Source organism: Haliaeetus albicilla, chromosome 25, assembly GCF_947461875.1.
Source record: "Haliaeetus albicilla chromosome 25, bHalAlb1.1, whole genome shotgun sequence".
NCBI classification, from domain to species: Eukaryota; Metazoa; Chordata; class Aves; order Accipitriformes; family Accipitridae; genus Haliaeetus; species Haliaeetus albicilla.
The window spans coordinates 20,477,710-20,497,901 of NC_091507.1; the positions used below are offsets into that span (position 1 = coordinate 20,477,710).

At 44.5% G+C, this 20,192-nt stretch overlaps 1 protein-coding gene across 1 annotated transcript in view; it reads right to left on the minus strand.

Annotated features, from left to right (window-relative positions):
* Positions 1–14,221, minus strand: part of EDAR (ectodysplasin A receptor) — a 62,975-nt gene extending 48,754 nt beyond the window's left edge. Inside the window, exon 1 of the mRNA XM_069770182.1 lies at positions 14,050–14,221. Within this exon, the coding sequence (XP_069626283.1) occupies positions 14,050–14,082 (33 nt within the window). The 5' untranslated portion in view covers positions 14,083–14,221. The remainder of the gene's footprint in view (positions 1–14,049) is intronic.
* Between the last annotated feature and the right edge of the window lie 5,971 nt (positions 14,222–20,192).

Consider the following 20,192-nt stretch of genomic DNA (forward strand, 5'->3'; position numbering starts at 1 on the left):
TTGTTCTATACATAGAGGGAACAACATTATTTTCCCTTGGCTGTTTTGGAGGAGTACTGGATAGCACAAGGCTTGTTTGTTTGTTTGTTTGGTATACAGGATTAGGTTTTTCTGGTGATTTCAAAGAAGGTATCCAAGCTTGCACGATCAAGCTTGCCAGGCTGTACCTGCTAAGGCTCCTTTACCCTGTGCTGTGCAAAGAGTCAAACCAGACACTTTCCCAGGTATCAATGGCATTACAAGGATGAAGCAGAAGGTGAAACACTGTATCTAAGTGGCTCCTTGATAAGAGGATTAATTTAAAACTGTACACTTTGCTCATTTAACTTTTTTTTTTTTTTTTTTTGTGAGGAAACATAAAACACCACTGTAATTGTACTTTGGCCTGTGGGAATAATATCCCAGAAATAGCATCTCTACTTGAATTCTAGTAGCTTAAGATGTCTGTGGGGCTGCTTCTTTCCCTTCAAGACATGTAATTAGCCATCCATTATGGCACTGAGCAGTAATCCTGAGGAAGCCCGTATTTCCCCCACCCCGAGTACCGAATCCCAAACGTGCCAGCGAGCAGGTACGCAATACTCTGTGGTTCACCCTCCTGCTCGACGCAGGCAGCTCAGGGGGTCGGAGACCCTCCCCGGGACACCTCGCAAGGCAGGGACACCCCGTGGGACACCCCGTGGGACACCTCGCCGCTCTCGGGTGTCTTGTACCGTGTCTGACACTGCAAACGTTGGGATTGCCACGGTCGAAGTCCTAAAGCTATGGTGGTGTGGTTTGGGCTGCGTTCCCCCTTTCTTTTTGCTCTGGGGTGAGAAAAGAAAGTAGTTTTCCATTTAGGAAGGGTGGGAAGCCACTAAGCCAAGCACTCCTTTCCTCTGGGAGGGGGAAATTTCTTCAGCCTTTGGACCAAGCACGACTTCTTTGGGGATGGGGATGGGGATGGGGATGGCTCACTGGTGCCGCTGCAGGTCTGGCAGTCCGTGCCTCTGGGACAGCTCACGTTTTCCCAGCACAACCGGAGGGGATACGTGATACTTCTAGGGAGCTTTACTGGTCAAACTGAAGACTGAGTTCAGATGGGGTGAAATGGCGCATACGAAGAAGACCTGGCTAAAGGCGTTTCCCCATGGTTTTGGGAAAGATTTTAGCTTCCCTTAAAATAAATAAGCAGTTTTCTCAGGTAAAGTACCATAAACATATAAACTGTTCCACTTAGCAAATCCTACACTTGAATCGGTTTGTATTTTCCAAAGCCTTTTCCCAGTTTTATTGTCTAAAACTCTTTTCTGAATTAGAATTGAATTTATAAATGGTTTCAGTTGCTTAGAAACAGTGTTGGCAGGGTTTGCGCGTGTGTGTGAACAAATTACTGGCTGAAAACACTGCTCCTTTCTATGTGTAACCTTTATTAACATTAATGCAAACTCCTCTGTGAAAGTAGCCTGGAGAACTCTGCGGTGGTGGACACGGGGCTGATGAGACCGGTCCTCATCTTCACACGCTTAAGGCACTGAGACCAATGTACAGACAGTCCTCAGATGTGCCAAACTTCATCCCTGGTACAACTTCTTCTGAACTACCAGCCAGCCTAAACTTATATTTAGAAAATACATTGAATCCCTGGCGTGACAGCTCTGCTCTGACTTTGACGGCAATTACCAAGAACACGGTCTTTCGAAGGCTCGGTGGCATCAGGAATGTTGTTTCAAGACAGCTTTTGTGTTGTACCCTCTAGCTTCGATTGCAAGGTAAAGTAAACAATGTTTTCTCCAAACACTTCATTGCTACAGATCAATGCCACCACACACTCAAATTTGCTTTTCCCCAATTCAATGTAATCAGGACAAAGAGGGTTTCTATCAAGTACTGGAAATCTGGGGTCAAGGGCATGAAGGCATGCACGAGGTGTAATTCTCTGCTAGACTTTTAAACGTGATTATTCCTCACAAGCAATATTGTATGTTGATGCTCACCACCCTGCTATCACCGTAAGAGACAAATCTGTGACCTGCTTCACATGCAGATATACTTCCACTTCACTTTGCCATGTGTCTTTAATAAAGAAATGGATACAGAGAGAAGCAAGTTTTGACTAAAAGAAGAGTTCAAGTTCTTCTGAAATTCCTGGTGATCTTCCTCTCCATGCTAACACTGAGTTGAAGGTTTGGACAAAGTTTTAGATTAAATCTCTAGTCACTGCAACAGGTCAGGCTTGAAAAAAGCATTTTGCACTACCAGTTAGGTGCAATTTCTTTATCTACCAGTTGTAGTACGTGTTGAAGTAAATCTCATATTACTTGTTCAGTAATGTCACAGGCCTGATCTTGTTCCAGGCTTCTTTGGAAACATGAGGGTAAGCTCCACAAAGCATAGGAAATTTATAATTTTTTTTTTTTTTTAAATAGAGTGAGCTCAGGTTTTGGATTGTCAGTGGTTTTGGAGCTAGAACTCAAAAAAATCCCTGCTTTGATCTTGCTCCTGAGCCAATTTTTTGGTGTTCTGTTCTCACTGTGATTTTCTTAAAAGTTTGTTAAGAGTTAATACCTGGTTCATATTTGTGATATTAAAGTACCTACATAATTTTGAAACCCTCTGAGGGTGTTGTAAAGTGATCATATTTATATTCAAGTTAGGAATCCACTATAGGCAGTAGCAAGCATAAAAGTTGTGGTTACTTGGAGAGCTGGGAACCACCATGGGAGCAAGAAGGAAGAAAAACACGATGTACTTAGGGAAAAAGAAATCACCTGATGACCAGGGAGATGATCAGGACCTTCCTGGAGCTGTTAGCTAAGCAAGTCTTCTGGTTGCTGGACTCAAGGAGGTCTCGACACAGCTGCCCATCCACAGGTGCCTGGTGCCATCCGAGATGTCCTATGGCACCCTGCCATAGACATCTTTCTTAGCACATCTTAAATGGCAGGAGCCACACAAATGCAGGCAGATGAGTACAGCTCTTCAGAAAGACCTTTTAGTCATTTAAAATCACAGGCAGAAAAGAAGCAACACTGAACGATCTCATCCTTAAGACCACATAAAAGCAAGATGCAGAGCAATTTTCTGATTTTGAGCTATGATGGATGTCAGGGAAAGAAAATAGATATAAACTTCCAGTGGCTGGTGCCCACACAATTACTTAGTCCTACATGAACTGAGGGTGAAGATACTATTTTTCTGACTTTATACTCTTACAGGTCACAAGAGAAAAGAATCACATCATGTGAAAAAGTGCCACACAGAGTCAAACTAGCTGTATTTTTACCTATAAACTGAACATATGTGTAGGGATTATACGGCATAATAAATAAAAGTCATCAAAGACACTCTCCCTCTGATTTTAAAGCAGGTCTGCATTTTGAAAGCAGGGTGAAAAATCTGGGCCCTCACATAGTAGTTCTGTCGGGTAAAAGGGGACAGGCTGGAGATGCAAAATAAAACCCAAAACCGCCTCATTTCCCTGAGCAAACGGAGCCTGTTCAGTGTGAGCACAGGGACCGTGGCTGCTTAGACCTCTCCAGCTTTTCCTGAAAACGTCCTTATCAAAACGTTTTGTGATGACGGCTGCGATTAGCGTGCAAGTTGCACAGAGCAGAAAGAAGCTAAGGAGCAAAACTGTCATTGCACGGGCAACCTCAGCTGTGTACTGACCACCACCATCCTTGGGGCATTCTGATTGAAATCTTCAGGTGGCTCCGTGTTCTATCATTTCATTTTGAACAAAACCTACAGTGTGTTCCCACTGTTTCTCACTCCCTTCTTAATAGTTAGAAATTAACACCCTTGACAACCTCTTAAACCAAACTGTTTGGCAACTATTTTACAGCGTAGGCAAACATTTGAGTTTAGTGTTAAATATGCTGGGTGTTGTACAGTACACAAATAAAGACTGTCTCTTCCTCAAAGATCTTACAGTCTGAAAGATAAGAAGATGAAAGTGTGCTTGGGAACATGAGTAACTGGGGGGACTGTGGGAGGGGTTCACCTCAGTTAAAACGTAAAAACCTGGAAATCACTCAAAGAACTTACAGATTTTGGTACGGAAAGTGTATTTTTTTTTATGTATAACAGTTTTGCAATTAAGAAAAGAAGGTGAAGCTGTTGACATTTACTTGTGCCTAGTTTTATTAAGACTTAGGTAGCGCGTTGCTGCTAATTCTCCCGACACCCCTAAGCCGGCCACTGTGCCACCCTGCTGCGGCCGGTCTCTGCACAAAACCAAACGCTCCCACTCAAACCGCTGGTCCTGGTCTGAGGGAAACACTCATGCATCAGCATCCTGACATCCCACAAACAGCTTGTTGGGTTTTGACCTTGAGAGGGCTTAGAGGGAGAGCTTTAGAGACCAGATTTCTCTTGTACATGGCGGATGACTTTTCATTTAAATACAAGAACTTGTTAGACTTTTTCTGCTTGCATATTCTTAGGAAAGTTATGAGTCACAAAGTAAACAGAAATAAATATGATGTAATCAGCGTGTGCAACTTTCCATTATTCAGTTTTGCAAATATTTCTCCAAACCGAACATATCTATCTTCAGACATCAAACACGGATTTAACACAAGGACCCACCCGGTCACAAGGGCACCAGACCACTCCATCCCTGGAAAGGAGTAGCTGGGGCACAGCAGCAACGTTCTCAGTGCTGCCCTGCCCCTTTTTGCTCATTTTCGCCTCCAAGTTTCTAGAAGCAGAGTTTATTGTTACTGGAGACAGAGGGACTCGGCATCAGGTAGCACAAATTTTTCTAGGGTACAGCTATGGTGTGGTGGGCACCCCTGGGTCATAACTTCTTTGTGCATCACCTTCCAGGTGACACTTGCATCCCACAAAAAAAGGGACAAAGATTATTTCCTCTTTCATTCTTAACGTGGTTTAGTACATATCAGATGGTGCCTCTGTTGGTTTGGGGATCATACCAGGATAGCTTGTTCCTCAAATGAAGTTTGAGTTCAGACTGATCCCAGGTCACACAGATGACAGAGCTGACTTTTTGCCTTAGCAATGCCAGAAGAGTTCTGATACTAATGGGAATAATGTAGCTGCAGCTTCTTTTTGCAAAGAGTTAGCAAAACGCCACATGCATATGAAATGAGCGATCCCCGGCGTAATGAAGTCATGCGCCCATTGTTGGTACATAAAGGCAAAGTGTGCCGTTGTTTTGTGAATCCGAGTGACACACTTGGAGCCATCCGTGGTTTGATTTCAGGCCAGTGAAAGCCAGATTTTCCTTTTGCTAGAGTACCTGAAAGGTTGGTGGAGCAGGAGGCAGCTAGTGCCAAGGTAAAACTATGCATGTCTCTTGTCGTATGTCTTCAAGTGATACATTCCAGAGTTGTTCTTCATTTAATCATCCAGAGATAAATAAGCTAGTACTTATTACAATCTAATTATTTTCTTAAGCAGCACAGCTAAAAGATAATCTGTGCTACAGAATTCCTAGTGCCAAAACATCCAGGATTTTTTACATGTAAAATCATGAAACTGCTGTGCTGCTTTTGAAGTTTTAACACACACATGCATTTGCTTGAAAACTACTATGGCAAGCAACAAACACTCTTGTTTGGGTCCGGTCCTTCAAGGTGCAACACAGGTAGTTCTGCACTTAACTTCATGGGCTCAATCCTCACAAGTCTGACCTAGCCGATAACGTTTTTGAACCGTGTGTTTATCTCTCAATGCAACTAAAAAAAAAGAATCTGCGGTTTTAGTATCGATTAGTCTCCTCACCAAAAGTTACGTTCGCAGGTAGAGTGCTGAAGAGTTGTGTGCAGGAAAGAGGCTTAACAAAGACACTTTGAAGGTAAAGAACCCAACACAATGCCTTTTTCTTTTGCTTCTCTAATTGCTGCAGATGTTGTGTAGTCGCACCTATGAAAAGTTAAATATTAGGTCTCTCTAACATTTTTGATCTTCATTAATTACAGCTCAGAAAAGCTTACAAAAAGCAGCCTGCCTCTTTAATACAAATAAGATTAATTGCATGGTTGTTCAGAAAATGAACCACCAGTAGTTAAACAAAAAATGTTTGTCTTTAAGCAGCCCTTGGATGATTTTTTTTTAAAACTGTTACAGGAAGTGAAGAGGCTGCCAAATTACCATGCCCCTGAGCCCCGCTCTCATTATCAGCCTAAACGAACGCACACACCCCGCCACTTTCATCCTTTTCCAGGTCCAAGAAAAAGAAACAGGAGGCATAAAAAAAAAAAAAAAAAAAAAAAGCCCTTCCACACAAAGAGGTGTCTCTGAAGTCTGGAATGCACCCTGGCTGTTTGAAGACAAGATTTATACCTGACACCCTCCTTTAAGCTCATTGTCGAGACTCGCCTGCGTTCAAATCAACCGCAGACTGGCTGCTGCAGGTACTTCATCTTATGACGACCACATCATCTAAGATAAATGCACCAGGAATTGCTATCACTTTGAGGTGAAAAAAAAAAAAAAAAGAAAAGAAAAAGAAAAATCAACCCCCTGATGGAGGTAGTGGGTGGAGGGAAGAACAGACAGGCACGAAGCCCTGCGTGGGGGTGTTCCCTGGGAAGGAGCCGGCGATGGCTGACGGTCTGCGGCGCGGGGCACAAGGATGAAATGGGTTTGGCCGCCGGTGCCGGCACCTGCGTTTCGGCACAGCCTCCGCTCGCCGTCGGCGGCCAAGGCTGCGGGACCGGGCGCGGGGCGGGATGCCTAAGCCACCACCGCTGCCGGGGAAGCGGTAGCATTGCCGGCTGCTTGCAAAGGACTGAAAGGAGGGTTTGGGTTTTTTTTGACTTGGTGGGAGACGATGAGAAAGACTGCAGAATCAGCTCATGCCGTTCCCCAGATTTTTCTGAGACAAGCCTGGTTTCCTCATTTTAGGCATACTCATCCTCTCCCTAAGCAAGCTGTGGTTAGACACTTTCATTCAGCCTCTTAAATTCCTCTGGACGAAAACCCTTGGTAGTAAGGACTTAATTTTACACTGAACCCATCTGATGGGAGGCAAAGCCATAGAGCACTGAGATATATGAAACCAAACGATAAGAGGGACAGAAGAGAGCGCTCAGGACAGTGTCAGGACGTAGAGAAACACAACTGACTATCCCAGAGCTCAGGCTGCTGAAACTCCAGCATTAGCAGGTGTTGCTCTAATTACCGAAGGCTTTGAAGTGACATGGGCAGAAAATGTCTGTCATAAAGAGAGAATAACACCCGGCAATTTGCAAAGATATTTATTGTCTATATCGTCATATCGCTCAAAGGCCCGATAAAAGTTGGGGCGTAAGGATGCCATTCGTGGTGCAGAACCAGTTGAGGAGCATTTTCCAGGGTGAAGAATTACCATGACATTTGGAATAAAGCTGCATTAAACTCAAAAACATTTGTGAGGAGATATCCTGAAATCACACTGATAGAGAAAAGAAGGCAGAAAAATGACAGTATAGGTGGTTAATATAAAACTTAAAGTCAGAAAAACTTGACTTTCTCAAGCATTTCATAATGCCTATCTTTGATCCTGGGACCAGAAAGCAATATAGGATTAGCAACAAAACTAAGGATCCTTAAGGGCTATTCTAGCACCACAGATTGGCCCTGACATTGGGGAGGACCCATCAACGTGCTCTGGATTTAACCCAACAGAAAGCTCTAGATTGGGTTTTCTGACTCTCCTTTTTCAAGCAGTTCAGAGTCAGGCCTTTACAGGGCTTCTTCCAAAATTTCTGGGCTCACAGGGATGTTTGGGAAGTTGAGATCTGGGAAAAAGGAGCTGGTTTAATCCATTTCAGTTATAGAGCACTTTCTATATTTAGGATTTTAAATTATGTTTTATTAAGAATGCAAATTATGAGCATTTCTAGGACTCCAGGTACTTGCATGTTCCAGCTAGCACATAAACCTCATGCCATTACAAATCTGAATAAAGCAGGTTAAGTTTGCAGCAGATTTAAAATAAGGCAAAAGTCAGGGTGGGAAGAGAGCCCGTACAACATGTTCAACACCTACCCACTAGGATGGGAGGAGAAACATCTACACTCGAGCTGAACCGAACTGACACAACTGCCTGTGAAGCTGCAGCATCAATCTCAGCTTGGCCACAGGTATCCTGTTCTATTTTCACATTTCAAAGATTTACCATTTATACTTTTTTGTTTTCTTTTCTGTGGTGTGTTTTGTTGTTTGTTTTTTTTTTTTCCTTGGGGGATGATGTCTTCTATCTGGTGCCAGCAGGAGGTTCTCAGAGAAATCAGTTTCATCAACCCATGACCAATCTATTGAAAAATGGAGCATGGCTCCACGGCAGCAATCACAGGAATCCATTGCGGACACTTAGCCTGGAGCCTCCCTGATTTCCGACACTGAGCATCTGAGGACACAGCATTCAGTATTTCATTCTGACATTTCAGCTCTTGACAGCACACTACAGAATGCTGCTTGAACCCAAAGTCAAATGCAATAAACGGAGCGCAGCTCTGCAAAAAAAACAGTGTAAGCAAGGCCAGTTCAGCTTGCCCTATCTCACAGGGAGCCGCAAGAGAGGGAAACAGAAATATGTGGCTCTAGGCAGTCGCCCCATTGCTGCCTGCCTGTTAAAAATAACTTGCAATTTTCAAGAAGCAGTGACAGGCATTATCAGGGCCTCCTGGCCTAATGAGAGCACCAGCAATGAATTAGGCAGCAAATGCCCTGGATTCGCCAGCAATCCCTTCTCCAGCCCGTAGAGATGCAACCTTTCTCCGTGTCCTCCAAACGTTTGCTATTTTCATCCCTGTTCAGTCCTTTGCCTCGTATTAATTCGGCTTCTTCCTCGACACTGGCGCTTCGTGGTGCCGACGACTCCTTCTCTTCACCTCCGTGTTACCCCTCTCGCCGCCTTTCCTCACTCTGCTCCAGCTGGAGCAGCACGTCGATGGAAAGCAGCACGTACCCCTTCCCCTCCTGCCCGCACCCCGTGCCGTTCCCGCAGCCACTGCTCATGTCCCCGCTGCTCCTCGTACACCCGGGAGCCCAAACACGACCTTGAGCATCCTTTCCCCCGACCCTCACGCGCGCTGCAATCCTGACCATATCTGCTCTACCTGCTCCCTTCACGCAGCCGTTCTCCGTAGTTGTTCAACTCCCCCAGAAACCGAAGGTGGCAAAGACACGTTGGGCACGTGCTGGCTCTGCATCGGAATAATCCCAACCTGGAGCGAAATCCCAGGCAACTCGCCCTCGCCTGCTTGGGATCCATTGCCACCAGGGCAACGTGGCATCGTGCACCATCAGCCTCTGCCTGCAAAGGGGTGGTGGGTCACGGCAAGATCATCTTGCAAAGTGAAATGCAACAACACGGTCATGTTTATGGCTTGTGAGGGCTGTGAGAAGAGCCCCCTCCTGGCATACCCGCTCCTCTCCAAGAGTTGAGGACAGCCTGCCTGGTCCAGGTGGTCCCTTGGAGTTCCCCTGGTCTGGGGTAGCTCTTAGAAGACGGCTTAGCCTGACTAAATGTGTTGCCCTGTGTAAGCAGTGGAAAAAAAATCACACTTGTAGCTGTAGCAATGGATTCTATAGCAAAATCCTATAATAGAAAATTATTTCTTTCCATGACTGTTTGCTTGAAGTAAGTAAAGGGTTATAGAAACAGCATTTCTGGAAGATACAACTATCAAGTGCACAACAGCAACCGAGAAACTACATTTCTTTTACAACTTGTCTAAAATGTCACACTGTGCAGAGACCCGGGGGCATGTTTTAGTGATGTGTTTTAAAATGGTGAACAGCAAAAGCTAATTCTTCTCCAAAAAAGGATGCAAGCAGGAAACTTGTTTAAAGGACAAAGCTTTCAATGCATAGCAAGTGCCTGTGTTCACATGTGCGCTCAGGTTGCTTTCAGAGTCGGGTTTTGGTTGTCTTGGCTCTGCCTTCTAAGACATCTCCAAAAACTCATGTACACGCCTAAGTGCCAAATGTGTATATTGCATCTCAACTTCGACAGCAAGTGACAGTTAATTAAAACCATGCATTACAGAGAGCTCGTCCTTTCATGATAAATGATGGTATTGACAGACGAGTTATTTTTACGTTATGCTTAATTATGTCAAAGCTCGACCCACCCGTGTGCAACAGAAAGGGTAGTGTTTTTGTTTGTTACTAATAAGCTGCGTTTGTTACTTTTCTTCTGCGCTATTGACATGTAGTGAAAAGTGACCCAAACCTACATACATTATATGTCAATCAAACCCATTTCATTTTTGTTGTCATGTCATGACATAGTGGGTACACAAATCTGTAACAAGAAAACCCATAAGATCGCCCCATCTCTTCGCACCTCCTGGTGATGCAAGTTTAAAGCCTTAACAAAACAATGACTGAGTTTCCCTGTATGCATGGAGCCAGTTCTGTACATTTTCCTTGCTCAGGTTGTTATACATATAAAGCTCCTCACCTGAATCCCTGAAGTCCTGTTTATCTCCTACACATGTATTCTTCTTGTAGGCAGAAGCCAAAGCTGTGTACAGAGCTACAAAATGGCTCTTCCTAATTTATGTGCCTAATAAAACAAACTTCTCCAAAAGGGAATAACTTTAGTCTTCAAAACATAAAGACCAGATGGTGCTGCCCTCACTCGCGGAGCAGCACCAGCAGCTGAAATCAGTGGGCCTACTCAGAGAAAAGTGTATTAGCACAGCTAGCAAAGTCTCCTAAATAAAAACCAAATAGTCTACAATAAAAGTGGTTTTTTGAAGTCTACCTTCAGTGTTCAGAAAATATTATAGTTCCTGTAGACCATTTTTACTTCAAAGCCAGGCAAAAGCCTGTAAGTGAGAGCCTAAGATGATCACGTTCATACCAACTATTACCCCTCCACTGAAGTTTGCCCCTGCAACATCTTGCTCCTAAATCTCTGCCGTGCTCTCTGCTTGCACTCTGAATAGCTGCTCTTGAACAGATTAAAAAGCATTGCTACTCTTCTTAGTAAACACTAAAGGCTTGCATACAGGGTATGGTTAGCACATTTCAGAGGAGTATATGGTTTCCACAGATCAATTTATTAGTAGAGTAGTATGACACGCTCAGTAAAACGGGACGACATCAAATACTCCCTCTATTTAATTTGGAACAGGGAGCTGAACTTCGAACTCCCGTCTCTCAAGAGTGCCAAAACCATGGGGTTATTGGATATTTGCAGGAGGGCTTTTTTTTTTTTTTTTTTAAAAACTATTTCCTCCAACTTTAGCTGGATTCCAAAGCAAACGGAGCTTGTGTTGCCATGATGTAATTTCCCATCCACTCTCCCTGGCTTACCTGTGGACCCCCCAGTCCCTCTCCCAGCAGTCCTGCCCACTTGGACGGCACAGGAATCCAGTCCCTGGAGGTTTCATGGTGCAGGTGGCCGGACCAGGGCACCCGGTGTGCTCCAGCGTGGGAAGAGGCTGCCCTGTGACCCACCGACAAATGCACATGGCAGCAAGGTCTTTGCAAATGTCCCAGAAGGGAGACCTTCAGCTGGAGCCGACAACCAGCCACAAGACACCGACCCACCAGAAATCAACCTTCATCCATGCTGGGGCTCCTGGAGCTACTTTGCCTCTTAGCCATCCCTGATTTAAACTAGCCTGGGCTAATTTCTAGCACATTTTTCCTAAGAAAGTTCCTGATTCAGCAGGGATCAGGCTAGATTCACAACAGGAGCAGTGCCACGATGGACTCAGCGCTCTGTGGAAGCCACAGGAGGTGGCAGCATCCTTGCCAGAGGCAGAGCCTGGCGAGAGCGAGACACCTCGGAAAAGCGATCCTCAAAAGCCAGCAGATATGCCTCGGCCATGACCCTGGCAAGGCTTAGGAACCTGGCAAGGCTTTGCCATCCAGTCCTGCGGGTTCCCCGCAAAATCCAGCCTACGGAACCCCTCCTACCACTGCTCCGCATCTTTGCACTTAATAACCGAGTCAACCACGGGGCGACGCAAGGCCAAACGCCTCTGCCTGCCTGCAGAAAGCATCCTGCTTTGTTTGAACATCATTTTGGAAATCTTCCTCCCCGGTGGCTGGAGGCAGGCTGGGTAGGCTCCACGGGCTCCCTCCTGTTGATGCTCTTCTGCTTTGCATCAGACAGGGGTTTTTTCTCTTTTTCACTCAGGCACATGACTCCCAAACTTAGCGACTGGGGCACCACCTGGGACAGGGTTTGGAAACTGGGCTGCAGTTCTTACTCTGACAAAAATTTAAATATCTTGTATTGAGTATTCCCCAGAGCCCACATTTCTGCACCCCCCTGGCAAGTACCCTAGCCATCAGGCAGCAGCATTATTTTTCTTTTGCTCTCCAAATAGTCACTTATGCCTAGGAAAATGTAACAGTTAAAAAAAAAAAAAAAGACGGATGGACAGACACCTCTTCCAGAACACACAAGCACCGTTGTGGGAGAAACAGCTAAAGCGTCCCCAGGCTGAGGAGCACATCGAGTCCAGATCTCCCACCTCAGCTCCCTAAGCATGGACTAAATGTAAAAGTGTGGCCATTCTCATCGGCAGGACTTAGATGTGGTGTGTGGGTCTGTTCATCCAGCACAGGCCAGGCCAGGTAAAGCATGTCCAGAAGCACACGTTCAGGCATGCAAGGAACTCAGTGGATGCAAACGTGGGTGTTAAGGAATGTAGGTACCTCTGGGGTGAAGGGGCAGGCGAGCAAGTTTTCTTGGGATCTACATTTTAGACTTAGCGTGTGAAGTGACAGGTCTGCTAGACACCCAGGTTCCTCTGTGGGATTAATTCCATGAAGATGATCTAACAGAAAATATCTGCTTCCCACCTCGGAGTGCTCCCCAATCAGAGATTCAGAGAGTGCCTGCTGTTCTACGCACTTTCACACACCCATCGCTAATTGCTCTTCTGTGATTAAGGAAAAGTGTTTCATCTTTATATATGAAAAAGGGTGAAAACTCCAGTTGAAAAATATTGCAAAGTTAAACACAACTGTTTATGAACTTTCATCTATTCTGCAAAAATGGACATGTTTATGAAGCTAAGCAAAGGTCTGCGTGCAACACTTGTTAAATTAATCCAGCTAGCATCGGTAATGATAGGGAAAATACCACAGACAGCAGCCTTGCTTCTGTATGTATTTCTGGGGAACTCAAGCTGTTAGCACTGCCTTTGCACTTGGCTTTGCAAGGGGAAAAGCAGATGCCTTTCTCTTTCGTTCATTTTGATTAAACTAATACAGTTTTGGCAGCTCGTGCAGCAATTGTACCCTTTCTTTAAATTTTTGTCCGGTTCAGTCACAGGCACAGGCAACAGCAAATAAAAGCACAACATCCGCAATTTGTTAAAAGAAATGGCAAAAACACCCATGACATCAGGACCAAGGGAGCATCTCAAGGCTTTCCACCAAACTTGTTTTAAAAGGGGTGAACAGAAAATACTGAAGGAACAAAACAAATCCAGACACCACACTTCCCTCTCATTTTCTCTGCTTCTGTGTTTTAGAATTCCAGAAGAAAAAACCAGCGCACATACAAAAAATTAATTACTTTAGGTGGTAAACACATATATCATTCCACAGCTTTTTTCTTATTTTTGTCATATATTTTTTAAGAAATAACTTTGCCACACTTCTTATGTGCATCTCTGAAATTCTTCAGGGATGCTTGTATAATTAGGAAGAACTTACTGAATTAATAAGCCAGAGTACTTTGGAAAGGCATGACAATAATTTAAGTGAGAGGCACAACCACGGCCGTGCTGTGGGCGAGCAACGCGTGGAGCTCAGCTCGACTACAACATTTTGCTGAAATCAAGCATTCCCTTCCAAAGCAGACAGTGCCTCTACCACCCGTAAGCCCATCACCTTGCAGTCGCAGGCTCGTCCAGCGATGCCGTACAAAGCCCTTCTGAGCCGCTACAAACCACAACAAGTTCAAAACCTGACTCATGTCTAGAACTTTGACTTGCTTGCTGTTACCGGCTTAGTCATTGCCAGCAGCCCTACATGCATCTGCTAATCCTGCGGTATCCTCAGCACCATTCCCTCCTGTGGGAAAGCCCTGGTTAGTCAGCCTCGCAGAAAGGTAGGGTATTGTGATATTTCTCTTACCATTGTGCTGCTTTGTTCTTCTTGCATTCCCATCTTAATGACGGCGTGAGCTGTTGGCCTTCCACAGTTTCTTTGTGCCTATGTAAATTCAGCGTTTGATGCTGAAGAGGCGGAGACGATTTGTAAGTCAAGGGGCAGGTGTGAGTGAAAGGAGCAACCCAACAGCCAAACTATTTGAAAAAGAAACCTTTAATGTCTCATCAGCTCAGCGCTTGAAAAAAAGCCTTCATAACTTGCCTTGAAAACTGGAAAAACAGGGTGTCTAGCTATAATTTAAGACATTAATAACAAGAAGATATTGCAGTTCCCTGACATATTTTGACTTTTGCACAGAGAAATGCTATCTTAAAACTAGGTCTGATTATTAATACGTGAAACACTGTCAGTGACAAAGAAATTAGACGGCTTGGTTTGTTTCTCATTCATTAGCCAAAATTTTAACGTATTTTGAGAAAAGAGCCCAGGCTAAATTTTAGAGCGCACCTGAAAAAAAATGGTTCTTTCCCTTTGTTGAACAGGACCTACTGACAAGTATTTTGGCATGACCAGAAGTTTGAGCACTCTGTAACAACTTTACAGGACTGACCATGGTCTTCAGAGGTATTCAGTGGCTACCATGAGCCCCCTAAAACTGTGGCCTCGGGATGTGACACCCCGATTGACAAACTAAGTTTCAGCAAAAAGTATTTTTCACCCGCAACCAATGAGTATGTACTCTTTCAGTCTGGATGTGCCCTTTTCAGCACATAAAATGCAACAAAGCAAGAACAAATACACTTTGCCATAAGGGAACAGAGGGCAATATGAGCCATCCGAATTCCCACAATTTATTTTTATTTCCCTGGTCCAGGAAGACTTTTAAGCATGGAGTTAAAGTTTAAGAACATGAGTAGCTTACTCACCTTCTGTGGGACAATTTGCCTATCTGAAGTTGTGTGTGTGCTTATAAGCTCTGTCATGTGAGCCACGATATACAGAGAACAGTCATATACAGCCTCCTCTGCACAAGCATCTTTACAGTTATCACGGCAATCTCAATAAGAAACTGAAAGTCAAATTTCCTATTGGACTTATTCCTTCTGCTGAAATAATCAACTTTCTACATGGTTGCCTCATCTAGAAAATTTTTATGATGCTGGTAGATGGGCAAATGCAAGCATCCTGCTCCTTGCGCCTTCAAAGCTATCACGTAAAGATAACAGTGTCTTCTTTTAATCTTTTTTTCATTACTGAATATTATGCTTACAACAATCCTGCTTTGCTACAGATGGTTTCCTGTTGTTTCTGCCAAATGTGAAATAGCTATAAAACTTGAAAAGGTTTTGATGTTGTCACTGCATGAAAAATTGCATCTACGAGGGAAAATTAAATATGAGCCTTAGCCTTTAATTGCTTTAATCTTACTTACTAAGTGAACTTTTTTACCCCCACCCCCAACTCAAAGCTTCCGATAACATGACCTGAAGGGAAAAATATAGCTATGTATTTTAGTCAGGTATAAAGCCTTCATTAACAAAAACAAAAAAGAGGAAGGGGAAGTAGACAATTCTCATGTCCAGACCAACCAAACAGCCACCAACTCCAGCTAACAAGAGCAGTGCCTTTGGCTCAGCTTCATAAAATATGTAAAGTCATTTCTGTTAGAAGACAGTGAAGTTCCTGTTTTCAGTGCTATAATAAGGAAATCTGTCATCTTAGCAGACAAATTACTAGAAAATGGCTTGTGTACTCTCAAGGGGACAGAGCCTTTGCTCCTTGCGTGGGCAAACCTCAGTGAACTCAGTGACAGCTTTACTTGAATGCAAAAGGTGTGTTAAGAAGTACTTCAAAGAAAAAATGAATTTTATACATTTCTCATACAATGAGGAAAACTGTTGATGCTCTGATGCTCTCTATAGGCATAGATTCAGTGCTGTATGGGACAAGAGCTAGAGAAAAGGTATTTTACCAGCAAAGGCATGGGACGGGCACGTGACTTACGAGTGCAGCATCAACGAACGAGTGAGCTACGCAGGCACTCTCAAATTTCTGCCAGTATTTGACTGGCACCATATCAACATACTCATTTTCTAGAAAAAGCAGTGAGCATTTAACCACATCCTTCTACCAACAAGGTAAGGCTGTGCTCATTGCCATGGATCTGCCTGTACAAGCACTGAGGGTAGAGGCAAAGAGAGCAAATATTAGAAATCACTCCGTCATTTTGAGTGCATTTGTCTGCCTGGTGCCTTACACAGAAGGCCTGATATCTTAGGGCTTTGCGGCACAAGCAGCAAGCGCTCTGTATTACACTGGAGATTTGGCAAGCACCCATTTCTGCAGGAAGAAAGCATGAACTGTAATCTCACCCGACCAAGACATCAACCCTCAACTTTCCAGCTGCTCAGACCTCTATTGTTCATTCCTGGGGATGGATCCAATATCCATTCGCTACAAGAAGAGATTCACTCTCGGTGCGAAGAGAAGCTGGTGGGATTTTAGTTTCTTTTAACCTGTGCTGTCCCTCCCTGCTCTGGAGGCTGGGATTTAAAAGCTGAGGCAGAGGTGACATCGTGGGCAGGAGCGAGTGGAAAATGTGTACGCTCATCAAACTGCAACCAGATGTCTCATCTCCATGTGGACATGCCTCACTCATGTGCTGTACCCCCAAGGGCACCGTTTGCTGCCTCCTCAAAGTCCTCCTGGTGTTTCCCCATGCAGAGATACTCGCACCGGAGATATCTGTTTGTTTATTTATTCTGACTTCCACCTAAGCTAAATTAAAAACCAACCTAATCCAAGCTCTGGGAGACCTGCACCGCACAGCTATGGACAAACCCCTGTTGTTCAGCCCAGCTGTGGCTCTTGGTTCATCGTAAAGATCGCCAGGTTGCGGGGAGCAGGGGCTGCTTGGGACCCGCGTGGTTGACGTGCTGGACCGGCTGCCTGCTCCGAGTGACCCCGCACGGCACCCAACTTTGACGTCTGTGAAAACCACTGGCTCCTTGCTTGGGCCAGGAAAGCATTCATGGACAAGACCCTTTTATTTCTCTTTTGTAGCGTAGCCTGTGTAGAACTGGAGCTTGGATGAAAATCAGAAATGGGCATGCAGGTCCCATTCCAATAGCTGCTGACATTACTGGAGGGTCTCCTGTTGACTTCACTGGGAAGTGGATCAAGTCCCTGTATGTTTGTTCATTCATTTATTTATTTATTTATTACCAATTTTGTCATTTGGTCACCAGCTGAATTATTTGCACCTTTCACATCCAATTAAATACCACAAGCTGCTAGTGCAGGATTTTTTTTGCAACCAGTTAGAAACCATGATAGAAAACATAACCCTGCCACATCAGAGATGTTCTTCATGTACCGTACTGTATTTGCATCTAGGTTTCCTTGTTGTTAGCCAGTGCCATCTGTTATCTGTTTTGGTCTGCTTATGAGAACTGGTAATTTTCGAAAATTGAGAGCAAGGAAAGAACAATGGCTTTTTCCTTTGTATTTTACATCCCAAAGAAACCAACTGGATCTACACATACATACAAAAATATACCCCTCCAATTGGCAATATGTTAGCACATGCTTTCTTCTGTATGGAAAACTTAAAGAGACAAGGCTCATCACGGGGAAGTATTTGAACGTAATGAAATAAATCTGCGCCCCACAATGCTTGGATACTCTCTTCTGCTTTTGTCTCTCTTGGAGGGTGCTGACGCTCAGACTCGGTGATGGACTAAGCGGTGACAGCTGAGATAGTTACTGCCCTCAGCTGCACGCCCTGCCCTTCTCGTGGAAATTACTGCCCTCCTACAGCCGGCACGACTGAACGCTTCGTGAACCCCGTTTCAGACTGCCAGACTTCGTGCCAGCCTCGGCTCACGCGGGTCCGCCGGCCCGTAAACTCCCGCGGCTTGGAGGCGAGTGGGCGAGGAGTTGAGCGATGCCTGCAGTGCAGGTGGAAATCTCAGAAAGAGAAGGGGGTGGCCAGCTGAAGGTGATGCTGCTTCACTTGCCCCCCCCCCCCGTCACGGGTCACTGGACGGGTGGCAGCCCACAGATCACTCTCTCCTATTTTTGGAAATACAAATGCGTCTAACTCAGGGGACACATTGTCACCAGCTACCCACCGAGAAAAGAAATGGCAGAATCTCAAGTGACAAAAAGAGAACACATCCTCAGCCTTTTCTGGGGGTTTTGGGGGGTTGGGATTTTTTTGTTGTCGTTGACTGGATTTTTTCTTTTGCAACTGCCCTTCGGGGACAGCGTTGAACTGACTAAACTCTGCTCCTTTGAGGCTTATTGCGAATTTTTTTGTTGACTCTGATAGGAAAAGAAACTTTAGGATGGTCATTTCAAACTCCTTGTTGTTATAGGTGGTAAATTTAAGTCCCATGTTTGAGGATGTTGTCTGTTCCGTAGTTCCTAACTATAGCAGGCTACAAACCAGCACCAGGTAGTTTAACAGATTCTGCTGCCATTTTTAGCCTTTGATCTCGTCTGTTCCTCATATTTTTCAGTCCCAGTTTTTCTCTTCCAAGACATGTGATCTGGATGTACAGGGCCTTTTCATCTCCCTCTTTTCAGTGACAGAAGCCAATTTCTATAAAGCCTTAATTTATCAGCTATTAGTATACAGATCTATTTCCCTCCCTGGTCCTTCTCCAAGCAGTGGAGTGTGCATACAGTTGTGAGAGAAAAATGGAGCATGTCACAGGAATGCATCCTTCTAGCCTGGATAATCATAAATATCTAATCCTGAACTATTAAAATGGTTCTTGCTTAAAATGAAAAGAAAAATCCTGACACTCAATCTGCAAATAATTGTAGGCTGCTTAACAGGCACTTCAGTAGTTTTTCTTTGTGATATATCTGAAGGAAGAGATGGATGCACTGTCAGAATTAAAAGCTCTCTCGGTACTTGGCCATATGTTTCTGCTTTGGTCCCCAGCCTGTTACTTTGCTGAACAGAGGATAAAGGCTGGTCTAACAGAGCTTCATATACAGCACAACCTCCAGGGGAGGTGGGCAAAAAAAGGGAATCTTTCCAGGGTTCCTTCTTACCGAAGAGCTGGCTCGGACTTGGATTCAGCCAAGTTTTGCAGTACTGTGTCCTGGCCGTAAAGCCTAATGATCCAGAGGTTCATTAACACGATCCGCAGGGGATGTACAACTATCAGCATTTGCACAGCGGAGACAAAGGCAGTGAGAAACTTGAGCTCGCATATCGTTCTATGTCAGGCTCCAGTAGGAAAGCAAATATCTCATTGAAGATTGGTTGGGAAGGGTTGGATGCTGGAGGTTTGCAAGTAGGTTGATCCTGGCCTTTAAGATCAAAAGGGTCTCAGGTCTATCAGTATCTCAGGATGCCACAAGCGTAGTCAAGCTAAGCGTTATAAATTCTTTTGTTTTTCCTCCCCACCTCCCCAGTGGCCATTGGCCGTACCCAAGTAACGTTCCCAAAACACAGTTTACCCCGCACGTATTTATCATCAGAGCAGGCCCCTGGATAGTCGGTTCATCAAGACCCTCCTAGCCTTGCCTGCACAGCAAGTCAGATACCACCAACTGCTGGAGAGGTTTCTTGTGGGGCAGGGAATGAGGCAGCATCAACCTCCTGAAAAAGATTTTCTGCTCTAAAACCGACACAACTCTGGCAGTCCCTTCTGCCACATAAAATCTTACCAGCCCTGCCCTCCCAAAAAGGAAACAAGCAGAATTTAAGGCACTGAATCCAAAAGAAGCTCAGCTCTGCAGAACTGAGGCTGAAAAAGAATAAATGCCAGAAACTCTATGAAATCCACCAGGGACTTTGCTATTGATTTTGCACTGCAGATGGTCAGACGTTATGGTAATGTGGTAATGTAAAAACCTGTTGCTAGATTCATGGCGGGTGATTCAGCTCAAGCATTGTGGATTAACTTCACAGAATGCCACTTCTGACAGTTCAAAACCAGCACTCGCTGGTGTCGGATCAGGAGGATCGTCAGACCGCCCTGACTCCATCTCTGCAGAGATTTGAAAATCCACTGGCAAAGCTTTAACTTCTTCAAAAGACAATGGCAGATAATGCTTTAAAATAGTCTCTGTTTATCTTTTATTCTTTTGTTTCTGATGGACTCCTTCTGAATTTGAAAATAACTTCCTGTCTACTTTTGTTCTGA